General features: G+C 34.0%; 1 protein-coding gene across 4 annotated transcripts in view; it reads left to right on the forward strand.

Annotated features, from left to right (window-relative positions):
- Positions 1-25124, forward strand: part of LOC121374897 (glycogen debranching enzyme-like) — a 69174-nt gene that overhangs the window by 33263 nt on the left and 10787 nt on the right. For all 4 annotated transcript variants that reach the window (XM_041502020.1, XM_041502023.1, XM_041502021.1 and 1 more), the window contains 17 exons: positions 2161-2284; positions 2919-3082; positions 3321-3422; positions 4921-5073; positions 5662-5812; positions 6238-6457; positions 7346-7617; positions 9347-9480; positions 11562-11695; positions 12474-12652; positions 15676-15778; positions 16343-16568; positions 17635-17746; positions 18022-18157; positions 19398-19510; positions 21434-21642; positions 22271-22368. In XM_041502020.1, coding sequence (XP_041357954.1) covers positions 2161-2284; positions 2919-3082; positions 3321-3422; positions 4921-5073; positions 5662-5812; positions 6238-6457; positions 7346-7617; positions 9347-9480; positions 11562-11695; positions 12474-12652; positions 15676-15778; positions 16343-16568; positions 17635-17746; positions 18022-18157; positions 19398-19510; positions 21434-21642; positions 22271-22368 — 2630 coding nt within the window. The remainder of the gene's footprint in view (positions 1-2160; positions 2285-2918; positions 3083-3320; positions 3423-4920; positions 5074-5661; positions 5813-6237; positions 6458-7345; positions 7618-9346; positions 9481-11561; positions 11696-12473; positions 12653-15675; positions 15779-16342; positions 16569-17634; positions 17747-18021; positions 18158-19397; positions 19511-21433; positions 21643-22270; positions 22369-25124) is intronic.

Raw genomic sequence — 25124 nt, forward strand, 5'->3', positions numbered from 1 at the left:
CTTACACCTACCCATTGAGTCGTTAAAACTTGCTCTGAGTGGGAGCTGGTACCGGGCTGCGAACCCTGTACCTACCAGCCTTATGTCCGATGGCTTAACCACGACACCACCATTTTGCTTCATCCCACTGAATCCACCATCTTGTGAGCAGGTAGTTATGTAATACTTTAAGTAAGTGTCACTTCTCATCTTAGTCTTAGAACTGGACAGGTGCATGAAGGATTTTGTTATGGAGGAGGTGTAATGTTTAAAAAGGGCACCTACGGTATTCAAAAGTATACAACATATATCCATCTATATGATAATGTTCCATGGAAATAACAAGCTCACTAAGATCATATATGTTCCCCACAAAAAAATAAATTAAATAAATGCATTGTATTCATCTGTTAAACATTGGATTTTGGGGGAAACTTTAAATTTCAGAGGGGTGTGTGCACATCCAGCCAAAATTAGTTTACATTATTTTGTCTCTATAAAATGAACTTCCATTGACAACTGGCTACAGAAGAAAACAAAATATGTCCAACTATATAGGTATCATGTTTTGTCCCTCGAAGCAGCAATATATTTTATTTCTGAAACCCACACACTGAATTGATAAAATGTCTGTTTACTTACATGAAGTTAACTAGTCTACAAATGCTTGAAAATAAACCTGATTTGGTTATTTTTCTTCTTTTTGTAAATGTTTGACAACTATAGTTTAAATATCCCAATTAGAAAAAAAAAAATCTTATTCTTTTACATATGAAAATTATGGTAAGTAAATCTGAAGTTCTTAAGTGAAAATATGTGAACCAAATTAATTTATAAACTTGTACATGGTTTTTGTCTGAAGCTATTTTCTGTTTACTTGTCATGTGTATTGGTGATGTGTTAAAGCCGCACACCCTAGTTCCATCCAGCGAAAATAAATTATAATTTGGTTAATCTACAAACCTGTAACACACTTAGATCACGTTTTTATCAAATGGAGTGAAAAAGCAGGTTTTATATCGATAAATACCATGGGAATCCCCATGTCCCAATTGCTTGAAATAATTTTGAAAGTTAGTATTCTGATGTCACCGGTAGAAGCACAACAATGCCTACGTCACGACAAATTTCACAGACTTGGGGTGCGTTCGTTTCACCTCTCCTGGACATGTTCCAACTGTTCTGTCCTGGTTGTATCCCCTCTCCAGATATCGTAAGACTTAGCAAAATTATTGGTTTTAAGGGTTTGTAACGTTTTGTATTGAGACACTTACTTGTCTGAACTTTATTGTTACTGAAAATGTTCACGAACTGAAGAAAAATCTCACAAATGAAGAACAATAAATCGGATGTTGATTGCGCGAACCGTGCACGAGAAAACAAACCGAACTAAAATGATAATGGTCACGTGATATACCAACGTCTGTGACATTAAAAATAGATTGGACCTCGCTTGCTTAACGTTTTTTTCTCGACAACACGTTTTGTGAAAAAAGACAAAAAATGCATTTCGTGGTTTTACAAATATCAGGATTACCAAAACGCACTTCAGGTGAATGGAAATGTGTATTCTAAATAATAAAATGTAAGTAAAGTGCAATTTTATTTGTGAAAAATGGGGTTTAATAGCGAAAAACAACGCCATAATGGTTAACAAATAAACGTAACTAGGGTGTGTCCCTTTAACGGAAGCAGTAAAAGAGGAAATGTGTGAAAGTACATGACCAAAAACACAGTAGGGTTATCCCTATGGTAATTTCAGTTAGTATCTCTTTTTTTTTCTTCTTTTTTTGTATCAAATTATCATATTTTTAATATGAATAACCATTACAAACATCACCGTCTGATGACGTTATTAGGCAACGCAGTAACAAGAACTGGGTAGCTGAACCATCAGGTATAGATAAAACCTAATTAAAGAATATGTTCATTTCTAAGTTTAAAATAATTTATTATTTAACTTCTATTTAAAACAATATGTAGGCCTACAATAGCAAAATTGTTTTCATGACGTCATTACAAAACATGCACAGTTCTTTGCTTAAGCTTCAAAGTAGTTCGATTTAAAAATCTACAGCCAGTAAAATGCAACCACTATACATCCAATCAGGTTCATTGTTGTGTTGAATTAGAATGTATTTTCTATAATGTAATGTTATTGTTATTTTCTTCTTTCTTCAGTACATGCTGGACGTAGCCCGCACGATTCGACCAGACCTGTATGTGGTTGCAGAGTTGTTTACTGGAGCAGAACATGTGGATAATATTTTTATCAACCGCCTGGGAATTAATTCTCTCATTCGAGGTTTTCATAACTTCTTGCTGACATTGTATTTCTAACTCAAGTTTCATTCAGATATTGTGCAGTGTTTACTTAGTTGTGTTGTGTATTTCTTCAACAATTACATCTTTGCATAAAATAGTCTTTCCATCTCTAGATATCTCTTCTTAAAGAAAGGGCAATTAAATGGAATGGTACCATTGCCTATTGGTCAATCTCAGCTATAAGTCATGTTGGTAATTTTTAAGTACAACAAATTTAATTTTTAATTTATCCATTCATAAGTCAACCCATGAAAAATTGCCTAAAAATATCAAAATATTTCTTATTCCAGCAAATAAGAATCATGAATGGCTAATACGTGAGCTATCTGAACTAAAGGGAATTATTTTAGGAACTTCAGCTTTGCACACTGGGGTCCCAATTCCAATGAAATCTCCTAGCATCGAATGAGAATATGTCCTTAGTGGATGGCAAAGACTTAACAAATATTGTTTAAACAAGTGAAAGTGACTGTGCTCTGTACATAAACTTGGCAAAGACTGTTAACAAATATTGTTTAAACAAGTGAAAGTGACTGTGCTCTGTACATAAACTTGACAATAACTGGTAAATTAAATGTGTTTACTATTCTTGACTATATGTGTTTAATCTGCAGAGTCTATGTCAGCTTGGGATGCCCACGAAGAAGGCCGACTTGTACACAGATACGGAGGAATCCCTGTTGGATCATTTGTACAGCCTCGTGTCCGGCCACTTGTCCCAAATGTTGCACATGCTTTGTTTTATGATCAGACACATGACAATCCATCACCAGTCCTGGTTAGTTCTAAATCAAGTTACATTCTGTTAATACGTTAAAGATTTTGAGAACAATTAAAATGAATCACAAAAGCATTCCTTCAGTGACCATTTTAAAGATTTAATATATATTGTGATATGAATAATTGTATCTCACACAGACTTTTCTTGGATTAGTAGCATGCCATATATAATATTAGCAAATTGACTGTATTATTTGACAAATTAATGTAATTATATTTTCTGATTTATTTTACAGAAAAGATCCCCATATGATCTTTGGCCCAGTTCAGCTATTGTTTCTATGGCTTGTTGTGCGATTGGAAGTAATCGAGGCTATGACCAGTTAGTTCCTCACCATGTTAGTATAAAGCAGCATTTTTAGTTGTTTTTTATATACAGGAAACTAATGTCTGAAAGTCCATTTTTTATGCCTGTCTTTGATGGGCTATATTATTGTATGACATTGTTCGTTTATCAGTAAATCTATCCGTTCATCCATCTGTAAACTTTTAGTTTCCAGAGCATATCTTTCTTATGTATTCATATAGGATCATCAAACCTTGTATACAACCTTGTATGGGATGATGGTGTGTTGAGTACCATAACTAGGTACTTTTCACGCATTACTGCACATGAAACGAAATCTTCTCCTGGCCATATCTTCCTTATTAATTCCTGTGGGATCATCAAACCTTGTATACAAGAACAACTTGGGTTGGTTACAGTCAGTGTCACATACCATAACTAGGTCACCACAACCTACTTTTCATACATTATTGCACATTAAAGGAAATCCTTGTCTGGGACATATCTTCTTTATCAATTCATATAGAATCATCAAACCTTGTATGCATGCAAATACAACTTGGGATGGTTACAGTGTATTTGTCACATACCATAAATAGGTCACCATGACCCAATTTCATACATTACTGCAAATTAAAGGAAATCCTTGTCCAGGCCATATCTTCCCTATCACTTGATAACACATTCAGTAATTGAGTTCTTCTCCAACGGGCATATCATGTACCTCACTGGTACTCTTTTTCTAGGTCTCACTATCTCATAGCAATCGGTGGGTCTTGATCATTTTTCGATATAAACATGCAAGTGTTTGTATGTTTATCGCACATTTTTACATAAATATGCACACTTTTGTGGTCCAAATGACATATTTTGCTTATATTTCTCAAAGTTGAAATATATTTTCCAAAACGTAAAAACAAAATCTGATGCAATTATGTTTCGGGGAAAATTTTAACATTTTAGTTCACAAGAGTTGAAAGGTGTGTATAGTCATGGTTGTAAAAAGAACAAAACACAGTTAAGATTGTACAAACCAAATAAATATAATTATTTTTATTTCATAACACAAGATTCCTATAGCTTAAAAAACCCAGATCAATAATTATTGTGGTTTTTGATTTTGGTGAAGACTGCGTTCTTGAGAATAGTTTTGTTATTAGTTATCCATTGCGAATATATCGTCCACATTATTCTTCCTTTACTATTCTTTGATAGCCTTTAGAAGCTTAGATTAATCTTGGTCATATCAAAAGCTATTAATTCACCAGGAACAGGTGGCTTGTGGGACAATTTCTTTGCTGTTCTCTGTAACAATGCAAATGTGCCAGAAGATTGTAGGTTGATAGAGCAAATACACAAGTTTAGTTAAATAGCAGTTGTGTTTGTAATTTGCATTGGGAAACAGGTGGAGAGGCAGACTGCAGCTTTGAATTTCAGGAAAGGTTAAAACTTTTGTTTAAAATGTTTTAGATCCGAGTGGATCATTGTTTAATTTGTAGGGTATGTGGGAAACTCCCACATATTAATATTTTAATATTTATTGCTTGTAGATTCATATTGTGAAAGAAGAGAGGCTCTATACTGCGTGGACTTCGTCTGAGTCAGAAGGACCAATGTACATCAGTTTGAAGTCTGGAATCACTGCTGGGAAGAAAGTGTTGAACCAGCTCCACTATGAGATGGGAAGGCATGGTTTCAATCAGGTATGTAGGAAAGGAAAATAATGTCTGTTTAACAACATGTTAATATGCTGGTAGTTGTAAAACATGATAATTATGACATTTTATCCAAAATGTAATTTAAGTGACATTCCAGTTTGAAAAATATATCAACTACTGGGTGTGACTCTGAGATAATGGTGAATTTGCATATGAGTGAAGAAACAAAATGCTGAGCATATATGATTTTGTTTTTATTAAAAGGTTTATGTTACTTGAAATATACTAAAATTGAAAAAAGTTGCTTAACAAAAAAATAGTTATTATATTTTTACATCATTGTAAGTTTTGACTACTGGAAATTGAAAAAACTTGAAGAGAAAATATGAGAAAAACACCTCTGTTAAGTAGCCACCTGCCTTAAGATACTCTTTTTGGTTGAATTAATATGTCTACATCATACTGTAGTACAAACTCATCTTTATTAAGCATCTGCCTGTCTTAAGAGGCATTTGATACTCCCTTTGGTTACTGGTTAACACAGGTTTGCATCTTTAATTTCTTTCTGAATAGTGATATTTTATTTTGTCAGCCCGATGTCATTTTATTTTAAATATTTTTTCAAAATATTAGGTGTATGTGGATCAGCTAGATGGGAACGTGGTGTCAATTACACGTCACAATCCACAGACGCACGAGTGTATAGTTTTGGTGGCCAGAACATCATTTCAGCACCCAAGCAGTCCAAACGAGACAGGATATATAAGACCTATAGTAATACAAGGTTAGCTTGTAGATAGGTCTACTAAATGTCTTGTTATATGTATATGCAGATTGAATTAGAATGCATCTTCTAAACAAAAGATGTATATGCCATTATAACGTGTCTTTAAACATTACATGTTGTTAGATGATTTTCTAATATCTGTGGTTAATTGGAAAGAGGAAAGAAAAAAGTATTTTAAAAAATCAGTTTTGTTTGACGTTATTTATTGTTAAGAAAGAAATAACATTTAACAGTATTAAAACACTTGGATATTTGTTTTACGTAGGGATTTTTGATGAAGTTTGGGTCTGTGATGGATAATGTTTGCATAATATTGAATAATACAGTCAGGTACACAAGAAATATTTTCATTTTAAGAGTGATACATTTTGCATAATCTTGCATGATACGGCCATAAACATGAGAAAATGTTTTGAATTTAGGGGTGATAAACGAAGTTGTCCTAGAAGGGAGCATGGTTGAAGTCAATTGCTGTAAGTATGAGGCGGATGACCGATTCATCAATGGATTACCTGATTACAAGCTTGAACTGAAGACACACATTCAGGTGGAGGAGAGCGAAATGGTCACTGTGACTCAGGAGGAAAAAGGAGTGGAAGTGACATTTGTTAAGTTCACCCCCGGAAGTGTTATTGCATTCAGGTGTGTAAGCGTGAACGTAATATCGTGTAGTTCATGTCATGGGTCTATGTAATAACATGAACATGTGGTGCAAAATGTTCCTAGGAAAAAACATTTGAATGAAGAATGCTAAATTAGAGAGAGATTATTATGCAAGCTTGTGTGTCAGATTTTTGTATTGCCCGAGCGAGAGCGAGGGTAATACATAAATCTTGACACGTTTTAAAGTTCAGAAAAACTTGCTTTGATACATCCAAACACTAAACAATGGTTCACCATATTTTACATTTAAAAACTATCTCCTAAAGAATATTCCATCCGAACAATTCAATTCAATAGAATAAAATGTTCGAGTTTTAAAAATATATGTGTTCCACCTTCCCAGTAAAATGTCTGAAAGGCTGCAAATCACGCTTTCATGTTATGCTGGTTAGTGTGTCATGGGTCATGTGACTTAGCTCTTGGAGTCGACAGGCGTTTTGGCAAGTGATGAGAAAAATGCGACTTTTTATTGCGAATATATTAAAAACGGGTAAAATTAATTTTATTGATACTTCATCTATATTGTAAAAGGTATAAGTAGATAACAAACAATAGTGAATTACGTTTTTGATAAACGTGGACTGTTAAGGTTTTGTTTGGAATTATCTTAATCATATTTTTGTTTTCAGTGAACAACTCTTCAAAATATCTATTGCAATCTCTAAGTAGTCCCCACACTTCTGCACTCATAACATTTAAAACAATTAAGAAAATTAAAAACACAAATTAAATTTACAATCCCTAGAAATTAGAAACTAAATTTGTATTTCTTCATAGTAGAGGTTTAAAAAGTATTTAATTTCTAAGAAATATATATATTTTAATGATCTCAGGCCAGTGTGTAGTTAGTTTGTTTTCTCTTTCTAGGACAAACTTATCCAATGAATCCCGCATGGGCATTCTAGACATCCGCAGGGGTGTTGGTCAGTTTGGATATATCATGAGATCGTACAGTGGTAGCACCATCTATGATGAATCTTGTGACGTGTCCAAATTCCGTTCTATAGTTTCGAAGTTGACTCTAGCTGACTTGAACGTAGTGCTGTACAGATCCAGTCCAGAAGAGGAAGCTGATGGTTATGGTTCTAAGGCTTACGAGGTCCCAGGCTTAGGACAGTTGGCATATTGTGGAATCAGAGGTGACATGCTTAAAATTATTAAGCTTCTTTATTGTATTTATAGGATGATATCATGGCAGAAGCAGATCGGGAGTTGTTTTGAATAGTGTGTACAAATGCAGGTCCACCCAGTAGTGACATTTAAGAATTAAACTGTTGTACTTACTGAATGCACAAACTGAATAGGTGAAGCTGTTCACACAAAAGGTTGCCATGCTCTTTCTTGTTCATACCCAGATGAACCTAAAGAAATAATGAGACTTATAATTAAATTTGAAAAATATTTATTAATAAAATCACCAAGTCATTTTATTTTGAATTGTTTTTTTGATACTTGAGTAATAACTCAATAAAACAAAGGACTAATATAATGACATCATCAAATATGACATTCCTTGAATATAACAGGAATTTAATTATACATCATTCTATGAATGCAATAAAGTTTCAAGTTTACTTCTAAAAATTCCACCTTCAAATGAGTTATCTATCTTGATTATGTGAATGCTAGAGCATGGTTGAATAATAATCAAAGTGTAAAAAAGGGTCTCATTTTCTGTAAACGTTATTGATGATGTAACAGGGACATGATTTCTATTTTTTGATTTTTGTAAAATATTTCTGTTAAAAGATAGCACATATTATTTACTGAAAGTTGAAGAATTTTTAAAGGATATATTTGCCGATAATACAGAATTTAAAGACAATGACAATTTGAATTATTTGTCATTGAGTGAACATCAAAATGTGTGAAAGTGTCATAATGATATCCATTGATCATGATGTAGGGTTTTTAATAATATTAATTAAGTTCTTGTGTACGTTTTTATTAGGGTAATTAGACTCACTGGGAGTATTCACTAAAAATATTACACCCAATAAAATGGTGTTGACATTAGTTGGTTTCTTACAATTTGAAGTTGAAAAAAGTAGTTTCAAAACAACAAATTTCTCTTTGGAAACTTGGTTCAGTGATGACATATTCTGATTGTAAAGCTGGATACATTCATGTCCACCCATAAATTTATATTGCTGAAATTTGATGTTTTAAAAATGATATGTTGTCATTGAAAATAAATTTCCAGGGCTTAGCAACAGGGAAATACTGCAGTGTGATCTGAATAAAAATAATTTTGAATGCCAGGAGGCCACAGTGGGTTTGGTAGTTCAGTAAATGTCACTAGCTTACAATTATCTACATGATGTAGGCCTACTGCAAATTGACAATGTTGCTTATATAACTGAGATTCAGGTATTGTTGTTGGATGATAATAATTATTTTAGCTGTTAGATGGTGTATATTCAACAAGATCTTTTATTACTGTAGGACAGAGGCTATGGGATGGTTTAAATTGATTTTATAGTGAGACACAATTGGGACAAAGTTTTATAACAAAGAGGGGGAAAAAATTTGACCTTTGCTTATTTCCTGGCCAAATTTGATCAAACTGTCGATAAAAAAACCAAAACTGAAATTCTACTTTACTGTTTGAAACCAAAACCGAAACTGAAGCCAGATTTCACTATTTAAACTAATTAATAATTTATTGCTTCTAGAGCAAGCAGTGTGTTTAGCTGAACAGATAGGACAAAAGCAACATAACACAGTTATAACCAAGAAACAATAACGCAAATTGATTTGCTCTGCTATTATTGTTGTAGCATGGGGTGGCATTATTAAATTTATTTATGCAGTTTTCGGTGGATGGCAAATCTTTTAAAAGATTATACAACTTTATATCTTTATCAGGTGTAATATCAGTGCTGAATGACCTTCGCCCAACAAACGATTTGGGTCATCCGTTTTGCGATAATCTGCGTAGTGGCCCATGGTTGCCAGAGTATGTTTCCAAACGACTGTTGGCACATGAGAGTACTCTTGAAGTAAGTAGTTGTTTGGAAAGTGCTGTTATGATGAATAGCAGGTATTTCATTAACGTAGTAGTGTAATGGGTTTATCATTGGTGTTAAAACTGTTAGGTTCTGGCTGCCAGTATTCGATCTTAGGGCTGTTTGAGGAGTCTCACAAAACATTGTAAGATTATTGATATAGTTACAGTTCTCTCAGGTACTTTTACATATTTTAGCCATGTATTCCACACAGAAAATGTACAATATTTTGTCGTTATTACAAATCTTTTCTCGTTCCAACCAGTGCACCACAACTGGACAAAGGTTGTGGTACGTGCTTTCCTATCTGTGGGAAAGTGCATATAAAAGATCCCTTGTTGCATTAGGAAAAATGTAGCGGGTTTCCTCTGATGATTAATTGTCAGAATTACCAAATGTTTGACATCCAATAGACATTGATTAATGTGTTCCAGTGGTGCCATTAAACAGACAAATGTTTGACATCCAATAGACATTGATTAATGTGTTCCAGTGGTGCCATTAAACAGACAAATGTTTGACATCCAGTAGACATTGATTAATGTGTTCCAGTGGTGCCATTAAACAGACAAATGTTTGACATCCAATAGACATTGATTAATGTGTTCCAGTGGTGCCATTAAACAAACACATTTTTTATTGCAAATCCTATGGTGGGACATAGCTCAGTGGTAAAGTGCTCGCCTCATGTGCTGTTGATCTAGGATCGGTGGACCCATTGGTTTAGTCTAGCTCTCGCCAGTGCACCATGACTGGTATATCAAAGGCCATGGTATGTGCTATCCTGTGTGGGATGGTGCATGTAAAAGATTGCTTACTACTAATGGAAAAATGTAGCAGGTTTCCTCTCTAAGACTATAAGTCAAAATGACTAAATGTTTGACATCTAGTAGCCAATGATTAATAAATCAATGTGTTCTTGTGGTGTCGTACAATAAAACAAACTGACTTTATTGCAAATCCTGAAATAAATATAGAATACTAAAGTTCCTGTATGAGACTGTTTATATTACAACTTGTATGTTTCCAGTTGTATATAACTCGCTTTCACTGGTGTTTTACGATTGAAAACACACTTATTGTAATATAAATGGACTCACAAGGCAACGAGTATAGTATTTTTTGTATTACACTGCACATCAATGAACAAAAATCGGATAAAATTATTCAACAAAACTAAACGAGTTATGGAAATGCACAGACCCAAGACCGGGGAAGATGATGTCTTTTAGTAAAATGATGTCATATGGTGGTCACTTGATTTAGCTATTTATCTATAAAACATTGCATTTTTATGCCACATGAAGTTTACACAAACAAAAATATAAACGTATTAAGGCTAAGCAAACATTAAAATATGTATTTTGTTAAATTATGCGACTAACTATGCAACTATTTCACATTGTGAGAGATGGAAAGTATCACATGGGTATTTCCGACACAGTACCGGCCTCGGTGGCGTCGTGGCAGGCCATCGGTCTACAGGCTGGTAGGTACTGGGTTCGGATCCCAGTCGAGGCATGGGATTTTTAATCCAGATACCGACTCCAAACCCTGAGTGAGTGCTCCGCAAGGCTCAATGGGTAGGTGTAAACCACTTGCACCGACCAGTGATCCATAACTGGTTCAACAAAGGCCATGGTTTGTGCTAACCTGCCTGTGGGAAGCGCAAATAAAAGATCCCTTGCTGCCTGTCGTAAAAAGAGTAGCCTATGTGGCGACTGCGGGTTTCCTCTAAAAACAGTGTCAGAATGACCATATGTTTGACGTCCAATAGCCGATGATAAGATAAAAAATCAATGTGCTCTAGTGGCGTCGTTAAATAAAACAAACTTTACTTTTTCCGACACAGCAGTGTAATAAACAGTATTTGTGTTTTTTCTACAGAACTATAAGTAATTACCCTTTAAAAATAACCAATAATCGATTATTATGACTTGAACTGAATGCATCAAGGAGTAATTATCAAAATATATTTTTAAAAAGTGTTCCGAGTAAATACCATACATATATTATGCTGTTGACAGATTGTCTATCCATTCAAGTAAAAATAATTATTGTCTTAACTGTTTCAGCTTGCCAAGTGGTTTGAGGAGATCTTTGCACATTTAGAGAACGTGCCATCTTACCTTGTTCCCTGTTACTTTGATGCGATTATTACAGGAGCATATGTTGTCCTCAGAGAAATGGCCATCCAGCTTCTATCAGAGTAGGATACATTTGGTTATGTCATATTTTTCAAATGGTATTTTTAAATAGACAAATGAGATTGATATTTGGGTGCCTACTTGCCCTTGTTATGTCCACACACAGGTGATCTTGTGTTGTTGTTTTGTTATTATTTGGGGATGTTAATTTGAGCTATTGTGCTATTATCTTAAGAGTTAATGTTCATTTGACTTTTAGACTTAATTTATATTATAGTGTGTAAAAACCATGGTTGAATTGAGATTTGCCTTTCTTATTGCCCGAGAGTTTTGCAATGAGTTTGATTGCATGTGAAACTTGGTAAAGATGCCACTAATATGATAAACAGGTATAATAACCACAGTCAATTTCATGAAGATTGTTGAAGCTTTTCTTCAACTCTGTCAGTTAGTTAGCCAGTTTCTATTAGATTAAATGCAATATACGTATATATGAAGAGTTCAGGCGCAAAACGCGATATATCCAGTTTTCATTTTCAGTAAAAATTGGTTTTTTAATTGGCGTATATCGCGTTTTGATTTTAAAAAATGGGATTTACCCAATACAATTTCATAAGGATCAATCACGTTTTGCAGCAAATCAGCGGGCCTACGATTAGCCCTTACTGACATACAATAATGGCTTTAACTAAAACCTAGAAAGAAAATGGTTTATATCGCGTTTTGCGCCTGAACTCTTCATATATGAAAACATAATTTCAAAACCTCTCACGTTTGCTTTAAAATGTTGTTTTTGTTTTGACCAGCAAACAGTACTTTAAAACAATAACTCTTTTACAGCTTTGTAAAGGATGGATCAACCTTTGTTCAATCTCTTGCCATGGGATCCATTCAGTTCTGTGGTTTTGTCAGAAACTCAAAATTGCCTCCCTTGTCAAAAGACTTCAAACCTGAACTTCGAATTGAAAGAGATGTAAAAACCGGAGAGGAGCTTGTAGCACCATTATCAATGGCAGCAGGTTTGTTAAGATCATTAGATTTGAGCTGAGTTTACTTATTTAAACTCTGGGAATATGATTAATCTATATGTTATATAAATAGAGATTATTATACAAGCTTGTGTGTTGTACTGATTTTACGAAACGAGTGTCAGGATTTTTGTATTGCCCGAGCAGTCAGCCACAACTAGAAGGAGACAACGAAATGAGGTCATATTTCAAATGCACAGACTGAGCTAGGACTGGAGAAGCAACATCATGTTATGACGTCATTTTCCAATATTACGTCATTACACTTGTTATTACACGTGTGCTTCATATGATTATTATTAACTCGGTTATGTTGCACCATATGCATAATAAAAATCATTAAGGTGCCATTCTTAAAGTTGCATAATGGCAGCTAACTTCCCTGCAATATTATTTATTAACTTTTGCTTTAAATTGTAAACATTAATTATACCTTCAACTACATGTCCATGATAAATTAAAGCCTAATAATTTAATATAGTAGTCAAAACACAATTTTCAGAGAATCTTTAAAGTGACAGACCCTAGTTTTTAAACCCTACATGTATGACATTTTTTACTATTAGAGCTCTTTTAACAATTGAAATTGGACATTACTTAGATTTTATTGTTTAGATTATCCATTTCTGTTCATCCGGCCCTAGGTATTTCATGATATTAGAAATGCTTTATGTAACACATCTGTCTGATGGCCCCATCTAGCTACTGATAGTCAACCTGCCAGATATTGCTGAATTCATAAAATTTGATACAACATTATAAGACACAAGCTTAATCATACTAAACCTGACTTTATTTACACTATGTGCAAGCACATTATAATTTTTATATTCTCAAGGCATTTATGCAAAGATTATATGTTACATTGATTAATATGTAAATAAATAACAGATAAATGTAAAAATTACAAGTAATTATTATCACCATTAGGAAATCTAAATCATATATATATTTCTTTTGTGTACCATATGAAATATTTTATTTCAAAAGAAAGTATTATTTTACATAACATTGTAAATAAATTATTTTTTAAAAGATCATGACCTTATTTACATTGCCCAGGATTTTCAACAGGTTTTTTTGTGCATTCAGCAAACACATCATAAGTATAAAGTACAAAATCAGTTAAAAATCGGCGAATGCCGAATATATCTGAACATTACTGAATATATATTTTGTAAACTGACTGATACAGGGTATGACAAAAACAATTTTAAAGTCACTAGCCACAGGGCTAGTGGGTTTGAAAATTCCACTAGCCCACCAATTACAACAAATTTTATATCAAGCTGAAACATTAAGTTTCAAGGAACCCATCCCCTATAGTACCTAAACAAAACGGCTGACCTGTTTTTTTTCTCTCTTTTTTGATGTATATAAGTATAAACAATTTTTATTATTATTATTATTTATTTATTTTAGTAGTATTAGTATTATTTAATAAAAATTTATCTCGACCTGTAGAGGTGAATGAAATTTGAAAAATAAATGAATATATATTTTTTTTTTTAAACTGCATGACCTACCCTATTTTGTCATGTTTGATCCTAAACCATTGTCTCGTTTTCGCTTTTGCTCCCCCTCATCCCTGCCCCCCTCATCCGAAGTGGGTAAGTAATTAAACAAACTCCTCTCTTTAACCACCCCAAACAAAAGAATTAAATGCACAATACAATGTAACACGATAATGCATGGTCTTTTGTGCAGTGTATTCGGTAGTGAAACGTTATCCAAACTGCTACACACATTAAACAGGTCAAACCGGCTCTGTTATTGTGTTCTCTGATTACCAACATCTCTATCGCAAGTAAGCGAGGCATTAAATTAGAAGACAATAGATAAATAAGACAAACACAGTAATTCTAAACATGACCGGAGTTGTACTTCAGTTTTATCATCCATTATAGACTTTTGTAGGAGATATCGCTGGTGCTATAATTTGCGATATCTCCTGTGATATTGCTTCTTATAATCTTGATTGGTCAAATTTTAATCACAAGACAATGTTTTATTACGTCACTGTGTTTGTCGGCAAGCCTCGGATTTCATACTTTCATCAACTCATGCTGATAAATTATGATATCACAAGACACTTGGGGAGTATCCTCTATATACTAACCTTTTAATTAATTGGGACTGGCCATTCACACTTTTTTTTTATTACTACCACATAACTTATACAACCAATCAAAACACAAATTTTATTACAGTTGTTTCTCGTCCATGAAACTTGAAAGTGAAAAGAAAAGAAAGTCTGTCTCATGTATATTGTAGAAATCTAGTTCAAGTTGAATATTAATATATACTAATTGATTTGTTGATAATATGCGATGACCAATGTCAGAATAACATTTATCAAACATGTCAGTGGAGATAAAACATTGTGAGCTAGCGGTGTTTTTTTGTGGGGGTTTTAAGCTTTTTTATAAGCCACTAGCCCATCAGGCTACTGGTTTTGCATTTGTCACTAGCCCTGTGTTAAAAAGCACTAGCGCCGGACATTGGACTAGCGGATTTGTCAAACTCTTGACTGATAGAAAAGATGTTACAAAGGTCTATTTGCTTTCGTTTTTGGTTTTTAGTACTATTTTTATCTAATTTGTAACAAACAAAATGTGTCATTAATGCATAGTATATGAAAAAAGCAGAAAAATAAAATTAAATATTAATAATTTATATGTGCATTAAATTAATATTTAAAAGTAAAATATTACATTATGTACATTATATATTCATATGTAGTAATTGTTTCAATGGCATTCAGAAATTGATGTCATAGTGAATAAGTTTAGTGCTGGCTAAATTTTATTTTGCTTGATTGCTTGTATATAATTTGTGTATTGATTTTTAAAAATTAAATTGATTGATGTAGTAGAACAGTTATTGCACTGTCATGTGACTGATATGTTTTATGAAGCAAAAACATAAATCTCAACTTCGGCATCGGTTTTCATCACAGTGCGATAATTCCTTTATATATATATATATAACATGAGTGACATTTTTTTCTTCAGGTTTTCCACATTTCTGTGCTGGTTACATGAGAAACTGGGGACGAGATACATTCATAGCAGTACCTGGTTTATTACTGATAACAGAACGGTTTGATGAAGCCAGGTAACAATAGCAAATTTTAATAGATTATTTTTGGAAGTTGAATGGGTTTTTATAGCATAGTAATATTGCATCAATTTTACAATAACGTGCAAATTTCCTCTGACCAAATCTTCAAATAAACCATTATAGTTTTTCATTTCAGTCTTTGAAGAAATATACTACTAACCTTTAAACTACTGGATTATCTTTGACAAATTTTACCAGATTGAGTGGATACAGAAATTGACTTTGCTGGGATGTTTAGAATCACTGTTTTAAATTTATATAGTTATTTTCCATTGTAAATTGTGGTTTTGGGGATTTTTGTTGTTATTTTCTATTTACCCCCCAAATCTCTCCTCCCCCCACCCCTGAAAAAAAAATACACAAAAACCCCCAACTATTTATTATGATGGTATTTCAGGACACAAATCTTATGTCAGGATTCACATCAAGATATTTTATGATATTTGTTGTTTTGCGATTCTTGTTAACTTAAGTGAAAATTTCTTTAAAAACAGCCTTTTTTCTTTTTTTTAAATTCCAGCTAGTTACTAACTGAAAACTCAATGTTTTTGCCTACAGGTGTTTGATTCTTGCGTATGCTGGGTGCTTGAGGCATGGGTTGATTCCTAACTTGTTGAACGAAGGAACTGGAGCGCGATACAACTGTCGAGATGCTGTGTGGTGGTGGCTGCAGTGCATCCAGGATTACTGCAAGATGGCACCTGATGGCTACCAGCTGCTCTGTGATCCAGTCAGCCGGATGTATCCTACAGATGACAGTGAAGCACAGTTTGGAAGTGACAATGTGAGTGAATACTTTGGAAAGCACCACCAGGTTTTTGAGTTTGTAGTCTAGTTGGCTCTATCCTCCCATGAGGTTTGTTCTAGTAAAATATATTTTTTGCTTGTTTATATATACAATAGGATCTCTAGGGTCATTCTTGACAGAAAAGCAGTAGTGGCAATATTTATCTAGTGTTTGGGAATGTTTTTTTTTTAGCAGGGGGTGGTGGTTGTTACAGTGTTAACCTATGTCAATTTGCCACAAGTATATTATATTTGCCCAAAACAAATTATGATAAGAAAACTTTGACTCATAAAAGTGGTTATACTGAATGTTTGCAAAAATCAGAATGACTGCCCTAGTTGGAATTTAATGTTCTAGTGTCCAGACCCTAAATAGTGTCCAGACCCTAGATATATATTATATATATGCAGACATGCAGAGTTACTCCATTCAAGGTATGTCTTCATTCTCTACATTATCAGATATTCCTGGCTACTATAGGTGTAGGGGTGTTGTTCAGGAGAATGCTTACTTGAGGTGCGGTGGCTAGTTGGATCGATCGTCTTCATTAAACTAGTTTTGTCCTGTCTATTGTAGGAGTAACCATGTCTGTCTGTCTGTCTATGTCTGTCTGTCTCTGTATCTCTCTGTCTCTCTCTGTCTCTCTCTGTGTCTCTCTTCTCTCTCTCTATCTCTTTCTCTCTCTCTCTCTCTCTCTCTGTCTCTGTCTGTCTGTCTGTCTGTCTGTCTGTCTGTCTCTCTCTCTCTCTCTCTCTCTCTCTCTCTCTCTCTCTCTCTCTCTCTCTCTCTCTCTCTCTCTCTCTCTCTCTCTCTCTCTCTCTCTCTCTCTCTCTCTCTCTGTGTGTGTGTGTGTGTCTTGGGTGTTATTAAACAAATATCAAATAATTCCCTTCCTTCCTTTGATTACTATATCCCCACAAGACAGATTAATTCATGGTTGAAAATACATTGTACTGTACTAATCATCAATCTTTGGCAGAACCATGGCAGACAAATCATGCAGGGTTAGAAAAAGAACACTGAGATTTGATATAATAATTGTAAGATTATTATTAACTTTTAGGATATGCCACTACATGATGTGATACAGGAAGCACTGCAGAGACACGCAGAAGGGATCCGATTTGTTGAGAGAAATGCAGGTCCAATGATTGACAATCTTATGCAGCAACAAGGTCACGTTTTCCTATTTTTATGTCTCCATGTTGAACATTTTGTAACTAGGATTTCCAGAACCTTTAAATAACTTGAGAATATCTTTGCTGGCTTAAAAAAAAACCCAAAACACTGAAAAAAATGTTTTTAACCATAAAATAAAAGAAAATATAATTTATATACTGTTATATTCTGCTTTAAACTAGTAAATAAAACAAAAGTATATTGTAATTAAATTTCTAAATAAAAAAAATGAAGTTTTGTTAAAGAAATGTTATTTGTTTTGTCATAACAGGTTTTACAGTCGAAGCTGGGATCCGATGGGACACTGGCTTTGTGTATGGTGGTAATGAGTTCAACTGTGGAACATGGATGGATAAGATGGGAAGTTCTGAAACTTTTGGACTCAAAGGCGTACCAGCAACACCCAGGTCATTAGTAATTTTGTTAATACCTTTTCCTCGGAATTGCTTTATATGACTAATGTGGTAAAATGTCTAAGCTATGATATGTCTCCATTTTCGTTTAGATATATAGTCCCTTTGTGTCAAAAGTATACCATAACATGTTATTACATTTTAAACCCATACCAACTTGCAAAACATTTTTTGATAAAATCTCATTGTGAATAAAAAAGTTTCTTTACAAATTTCCATCAAGTTGCATAGCTTACATCTCCCTTTTTAGATATAGGGATGAAGGCAACTGATGGCATGTACAAGGTGAAACATCCGCAATTTAGTTTTTAGTCTCTGTGTACTGCAATCTCAATTACTTTAGGTGATGTTCCAGCATTTTGTCTTCATCCCTGTATTAGAAATGAGCTTTCATCTATAGATACAATTTGATAATAATTTTTTAAAGAAACTTTTTTTATTTCCATAATATTTTTTTGCCAAAAATGTTATGAGAGTTTGTATGGGTTTAAGAGTTAATAATATGTTTTCATACAAATTTTAGCATTGTCTTTCACACTCGTTGGTGAGAAGACCATGTGTTATTTTTTACAACACCTAAAGCAGCTACAAGTGCAAAGGGTTGTAAATATCTTTTAGTCAATAAAAATGTTAAAATCTGCTTAAAACCTGTTTTTTGAGGATATGTAAGAAATAGAATAAGACATTCGTGTCCGTTAGATACCATTTATCTCACAAGTTGTTTAAAAACGTATCAAAGTCGCTTTTGCTTATTAGATACATTTTAAAATAACTTGTCGTGAGATAAATGGTATCTAACAGCCACTCATGTATTATTTTCTATATATACATTATGTAGATATATGCCAATTCATTAGTTTCCTTTGCCGCAAAGGGACTATAATTTTATTATTATCTGAGTTTAATGTGACTTTCATATATAACTTCCCTTAGGGAATTTGTCAGATCACTAAACTACACTGTTCGTTTTTAGTATGTTTTACATGTTCTCAATTTGGACCTTTGAGGTACACTTTCAATGGCCATGGTATATACTGCCTTGTCTATAGGTGCATATAAAATATCCATTACCGCTTTTTTTTAGCTTATGTTATGACGGTGGGTTTCTTCTGTCAAACAAATGTCCCAATAACTATGTGTTAGACACTAAGTAGCTGTAGTTTGAATTGTGGTGATGTGGCGTTAAACAAACATTCCTTTCCTTTCCTATGTCGAGTTTGTTTTTGTTCCTCAGAGATGGGTCTGCTGTTGAGATAGTTGGACTGTGTATGTCTGCGGTCAGCTGGCTTGATATGATCAGTGAGAAAGGAACATATCCATACACCACAGTGAAAGCAAACAAAGATGGTTAGTTTTTTTAGAGGTTATAACATATTGTATATGTTCCACTTGCACATAATACAGTTTTGGCTAATTCACTGCAAGCTGCTACAGGTGTGCGTGTGTCCCGGACAACAGTTACACGGTATCTGAGGGTAAGCAGTATTCAGGCACGACGTCCAGCAGTTCGTCCCCCTCTAACACACCAACACAGAATGAACAGACTCCAATGGGCTAGAGAGCACGTCATGTGGGGAAACCGTAGATGGGCACGTGTCCTATTCTCTGACGAATCAAGGTTCAGTCTCCACTTAACGACGGCTGTAGACCAGTTTATAAGTGACAGGGTGAGAGGTTCCATAACGCTACCATTATCCAACATGATCGTTTCGGGGTGGATCTGTTATTGTGTGGGAAGGGATCAGTGTTAATCGTAAAACAGATTTGGTAGTTATACAAGGTACTGTCACAGGCCAGAAATACAGGGACATCATTGTTGTACCAGTTGTATTGCTATTCTTGAGGATTATGCCTGGTCAACACGTGTTTCAGGATGACAACGCAAGGCCCCACAGGGCGAGGATTGTCACAGAATGTCTGAGACAAAATGGCGTTAACCACATGCAATGACCTGCCTTATTGCCGGATCTTAATCCCATTGAGCATGTTTGGGACATGCTTGGGAGACAGGTATATGTGCATCAACTAGAGCCGGCGACACTCGATGACCTTCGCAGAGTTTTGCTTGAGGAGTGGCAAAATATTGACCAACACCAAATTGGAAAGCTCATCCGGGGTATGCGATGACATTGTCAGGCCTCCATAGAGGCAGTGGGCGGACATATACATTATTAATGTTTGACATTTAACTTTTGTCCTCAATGAATTCGTTATGACATGACACCCACTGAAAGTGAAATGTGTTATTTTCAAAATGTAAATTATGTGCCTCGTTTTGGAAAACCATTTTCAGTATCATGTCTTTTTCCAAGTTTCAAATTGTTATTAAACCTTTCAGACTCAACATAAGTTGTTTCTCTTTTCAATTCATTGTATGTGTGTCATTTTATGTATCTTATTTTAAGTGAGTCTAAACTTTTGCAGCAAAGTATATTATATTAGGCAAATTGTGGATTGTATAATATTTGTATAATATAAATTATTATGATAGTTTAAGTAAAAAAAAAATCTTATTTAATTTTTAAATATATTTCTTCTATATTTGGCTCCCCCCCCCCCAATTATGGTACTTGAAGTTAAGGACAGGATTTGGTTGCCTATTTGGACAGTATTATATAAAACAATTGGCTTAAACTGGCCTTATGGCATATCAGGCGACCAATAATGTTGGACCCTGTTGAAAATATTGCCATTTTGTTCTCCAAATGCTAGAAAAGAAAAACAGCTTCATGAAAGGACATTCCCCAGTTTACCCTAAATATTTTGTGCCTCCCCCAATTCAAATATAATTGTTAATTGTTTTAAACAACTGCTCTCTCTCTCCCTCTGCTTTTGGAATTGGAATGGTATGGCAAGCATGTGTTCAGGGGGACAGTTTTAGGGGCTGAAACATGTATGCACATGCACACACAATCACACACACACACTCAAGCAAATTGTTTTCTTTTTTTCAAATATATTTTCTAGATGAGCATGATTTTCCCCTCCCCCAATAAACTTTGCTCACCATATAGTTATGACCCTACCCCTGCATAAATGTTTTCTATTTATAACTGAAAACAGTGCATGTGGTAAACAGCCATTACTGTTGTATGCATGGGTTTGATTAATGAAAATTATCTGAAACTGATAAAAAATGGTCCAGGTAAGAAACACGTTAATATATAGAATTATCACATCTCTTGTCTCAGTTTTTTTCATATCATCCCTCTTGACAGATTTTGTTTGTTTCTTTGTGACAAAATCACTAATCAGTTGCTTCATGTTTAGGTGGCAGGTTTGACATTAGTTTCAAAGAGTGGGCAAACTTAATACAAGACAACTTTGAAAAGTGCTTTTGGGTCAAACCAAAACGAGATCCTACAAATCCCGAGGCACACCTGGTCCACAGGCGAGGTATATACAAAGACAGCTACAGGGCGACGCTATTATGGCCGGATTATCAGCTGCGACCAAACTTTACCATTGCAATGGTTGTGGTAAGTGTATGCAAAATAAGCCAGTGATGATGGGTTTGTTTTAGCGGGGCTTTTTCTTGATTTGGTTTTGTTTGACTTTTCCCTTCATTTCATTCATTTCAACTTATTTTTGTGCTTGTATCCAATTACGGTTAAAGCAAACTCTCTTGGGCACACACCTCAGTGGGTTAGTTGTTAGTGATTAGTGGTTAGGGAGAAAGAAGAGGGTGTATTGGTCTTAACCTACCCATTGAGTCATTAAAACTCACTCTGGATGAGAGCCGGTACCAGGCTGCGAACTCGGTACCTACCAGCCTTATGTCCAATGGCTTAACCATGACACCACCGAGGCCTGTTCACTTTCCCCACAGAAACCATGGTTTTATTGTTATGGTGTAATTAAGTGTAATGTGTTGTCATGGTGTTAAAATTTTATATTTTCATAATGTACAGTTAACTGGACATTTTATAAATTTTAAATGGTACTAGACCCAATTAAACAATTATAATAGAAAGGTTACGTTCTAAATTAGACGTAGATAGATCATACTTGTTACCAGGTGTACAATGTCTTTTCAGGTAATTTCATGCTGCATGCAGTGTTTAGAATACTATTTGTTGTGTAAATAAACTATTTCACCTTCTTCAGGCTCCACAACTGTTCACACCAGAAAATGCTTGGTTCGCTTTGGAAATGGCCCAGAATATTCTGCTTGGACCTCTTGGCATGAAGACACTAGATCCCAGGTAAACTCCCCATTTGTTTAGTCTTTTTGTTTTTTTGTTTTTTTCTCTTTTCCTTTCCTATAGCTTCCTTTAAGATCATCTTGTTTCATAAACATGAACACAATTTGCATGTATTTATTCTGTTTATCACCAAGTTATTTTTATTGGTGGGGTATTGTTTAATTGTTTTTCTGTTCAGTGCATAGAAAATGTCACCCATTCGATACATGATTTGCAGTATGACTATAATAACATTATAATTCTTTAAAAACAGACTTATATTGATTCAGTTGAAGAAATCACAAAAAGAAAAGTTTATCTTTGTTTTATTTATAATCGTAATAATAATAACAAAATGTTTAATAAATAAAATTATTTTGTTGTAATTTTTGTGCATGTGTTTCAAAGTATAATCTTTACATTTTAAAGGCTTATTGTCAGAGATTTAATCTTTAGATAACTGGATTAATTTATGACAAAAAACTAATATTATCTTTAAATATATATATATATATATATATATATATATAAAATAATGTTCATATGTATTATTTTTGGGATTTAATTTTTTTTTTTTTAGATGTGTTAATTTTGTTTAAAATTATGCAAAAAATTCATGAAGCCTACTTTGCTGAAACAAACTACAATTCATATCAAAAAAATTTCACAAATTTCTTTGTTGGTAAAACCTTAAAATTTATTATCAAATTAGCATTCACAGTCAGCTATTTATTGCTTATAATGACCAAGACATTACTCCATTGTTGTCAAGCTAAAATACTCCCTGAAAATCACTCTTTTAATTAAAAATTCCCAGGTATTTCTCACACAAAAATGAAAAACTAAATCAACCATAGTCTTGATTAATCTTTCTCCCATCCCTAGCCATGCAAGACAGACCCATTCCATGACGTCAGCCCATGCAGAATAAATCTGTCTTGCATGGGGAGTATTACGGCGTTGGTAATACATGACATCATATCAATGCAATTGGTTAGTTTTAGATAAATATTTTGTTATTAAAACCTTCATTATAAAGGCTATCTTGTTAATTTGTAGTGTTAAATTTTATTTAACACATGAAACAGACGCAGCAAATATGATAGTGTTGTTTATTTATGATAAATCGGTCAAATAAAGAAGTTACGTTTTCAGCCATCTTTGTTTGTTCGTGTTAATAATGGTTTATTTATCGAATGGATGGGAGAAAAAGACTCCCATCATATGTGGTCATGTGGGATAGAAAAAGTACACCCTCGGTGGTGGAAATTTCGACCCTGGGACTCAGCAAGCCTCATCCTGGGTCGAAATTTCCACCACCTCGGGTGTACTTTTTCTGTCCCACATGACCACATATGATGGAGTCTATTAATCTTTCATGGCAATTTACCCTCTTTTTTTTTAGAGTTATCACTCTTGAACTGAGGAGATGTGAATATTTGTTTTCAGTGCCTCAAGATATTGAACTGAATTCTGTGTATAATTTTATCATGATCTGTTACAGATCAAGTTTGATTTTCATGGCAGTTTACAATTTTTTTTACAGTTAAGGCCCTTGAAATTAGGAGATATAAAAATTTGTTTTCCAGACTTTGTTTTTGCAATGTCTGAAGATATTGAGATGAAATGTTATCAATAGATGTATCAATATTACTGTTACAAATCAAGTTTTAACTTCTATGGTGATTTACCAATTTTTCAGTTATCATCGTTGAATTTAGGACCCAATAGGGTACATGTATTGATTTAGCAGTAATCTCAGAATGCTTGTTTCTCTAAACATTTATTTGAAATGAAAACTATATTCACATAGGATACCAAACCTTGCTGATTTATCACACAAAACAAGATACCATGATGAAGGAATCCTCTCAGCAGTTTAATTTTCATATGCTAGAACTCTTGCATGATAAGTCTATAAAGTGGCGAGTTGTGACCAACTTGGTCATGTCATATTTGGGCAGCATTTAACATGTGAACTCACAGTTTTGTGTTGACCATGGAAATATTCTGCTAGCCACTGAACATGACAATTTTGTTGAATTTTTAACAATTTTTAATTTATAATTAATTTTCTGTTGTGAAAATGAATAAATGCCTCCATCAATACTGGGCTGAATATGGCAGACAATGCCAGCAAACACAAGTGGTGACTACTTAACACCTGGGCCCATATTGGTGACTACTTAACACCTGGGCCCATATTTTCAAAACGATCTTAACCCTACAAAATTGTAAAACTATTCATCGTAAGCTACATCGTCACTATGGCATATGCTGTGATGATGTCACAGTCTACCATGGTTTTACGATTTCATAGCGCTAAGACAGGTTTGAAAATATGGGCCCTGGGGTCTATTTTAAAAAACGTTGTAAGTTTACATCTGCAGCTAGCAGTTATAATGAGCATTCTTTTACATGTGTTTGACATCTATTTCACGCAAAAAATTACATGGAAGATGGAGCATTTTAAGGACAAAATAAAATAAAACATGTACTTCAAACTATATATTTGTTTTACTATAATAGTAATAAGAATCATGGTTTAATCATAGATTTATGTTTAGGTGCAAAACAAGGCTTACAATGTTTTGTAAAATTGGGCCCAGACTAGTACGTCTTTAGGTGTTTTTAAAATGTAAAACTTCCTTGGTCATAGTAAATACATGTATTACTATATACATACATGTGTATATCATTGTCAACAGCGCTATAGTATATTTGTCATAATAGTTAATTTGACAGGGAAGATCTTAGATATGGTAATCTAAAGGCAT

This window comes from Gigantopelta aegis, chromosome 6, assembly GCF_016097555.1.
Source record: "Gigantopelta aegis isolate Gae_Host chromosome 6, Gae_host_genome, whole genome shotgun sequence".
NCBI lineage: Eukaryota > Metazoa > Mollusca > Gastropoda > Neomphalida > Peltospiridae > Gigantopelta > Gigantopelta aegis.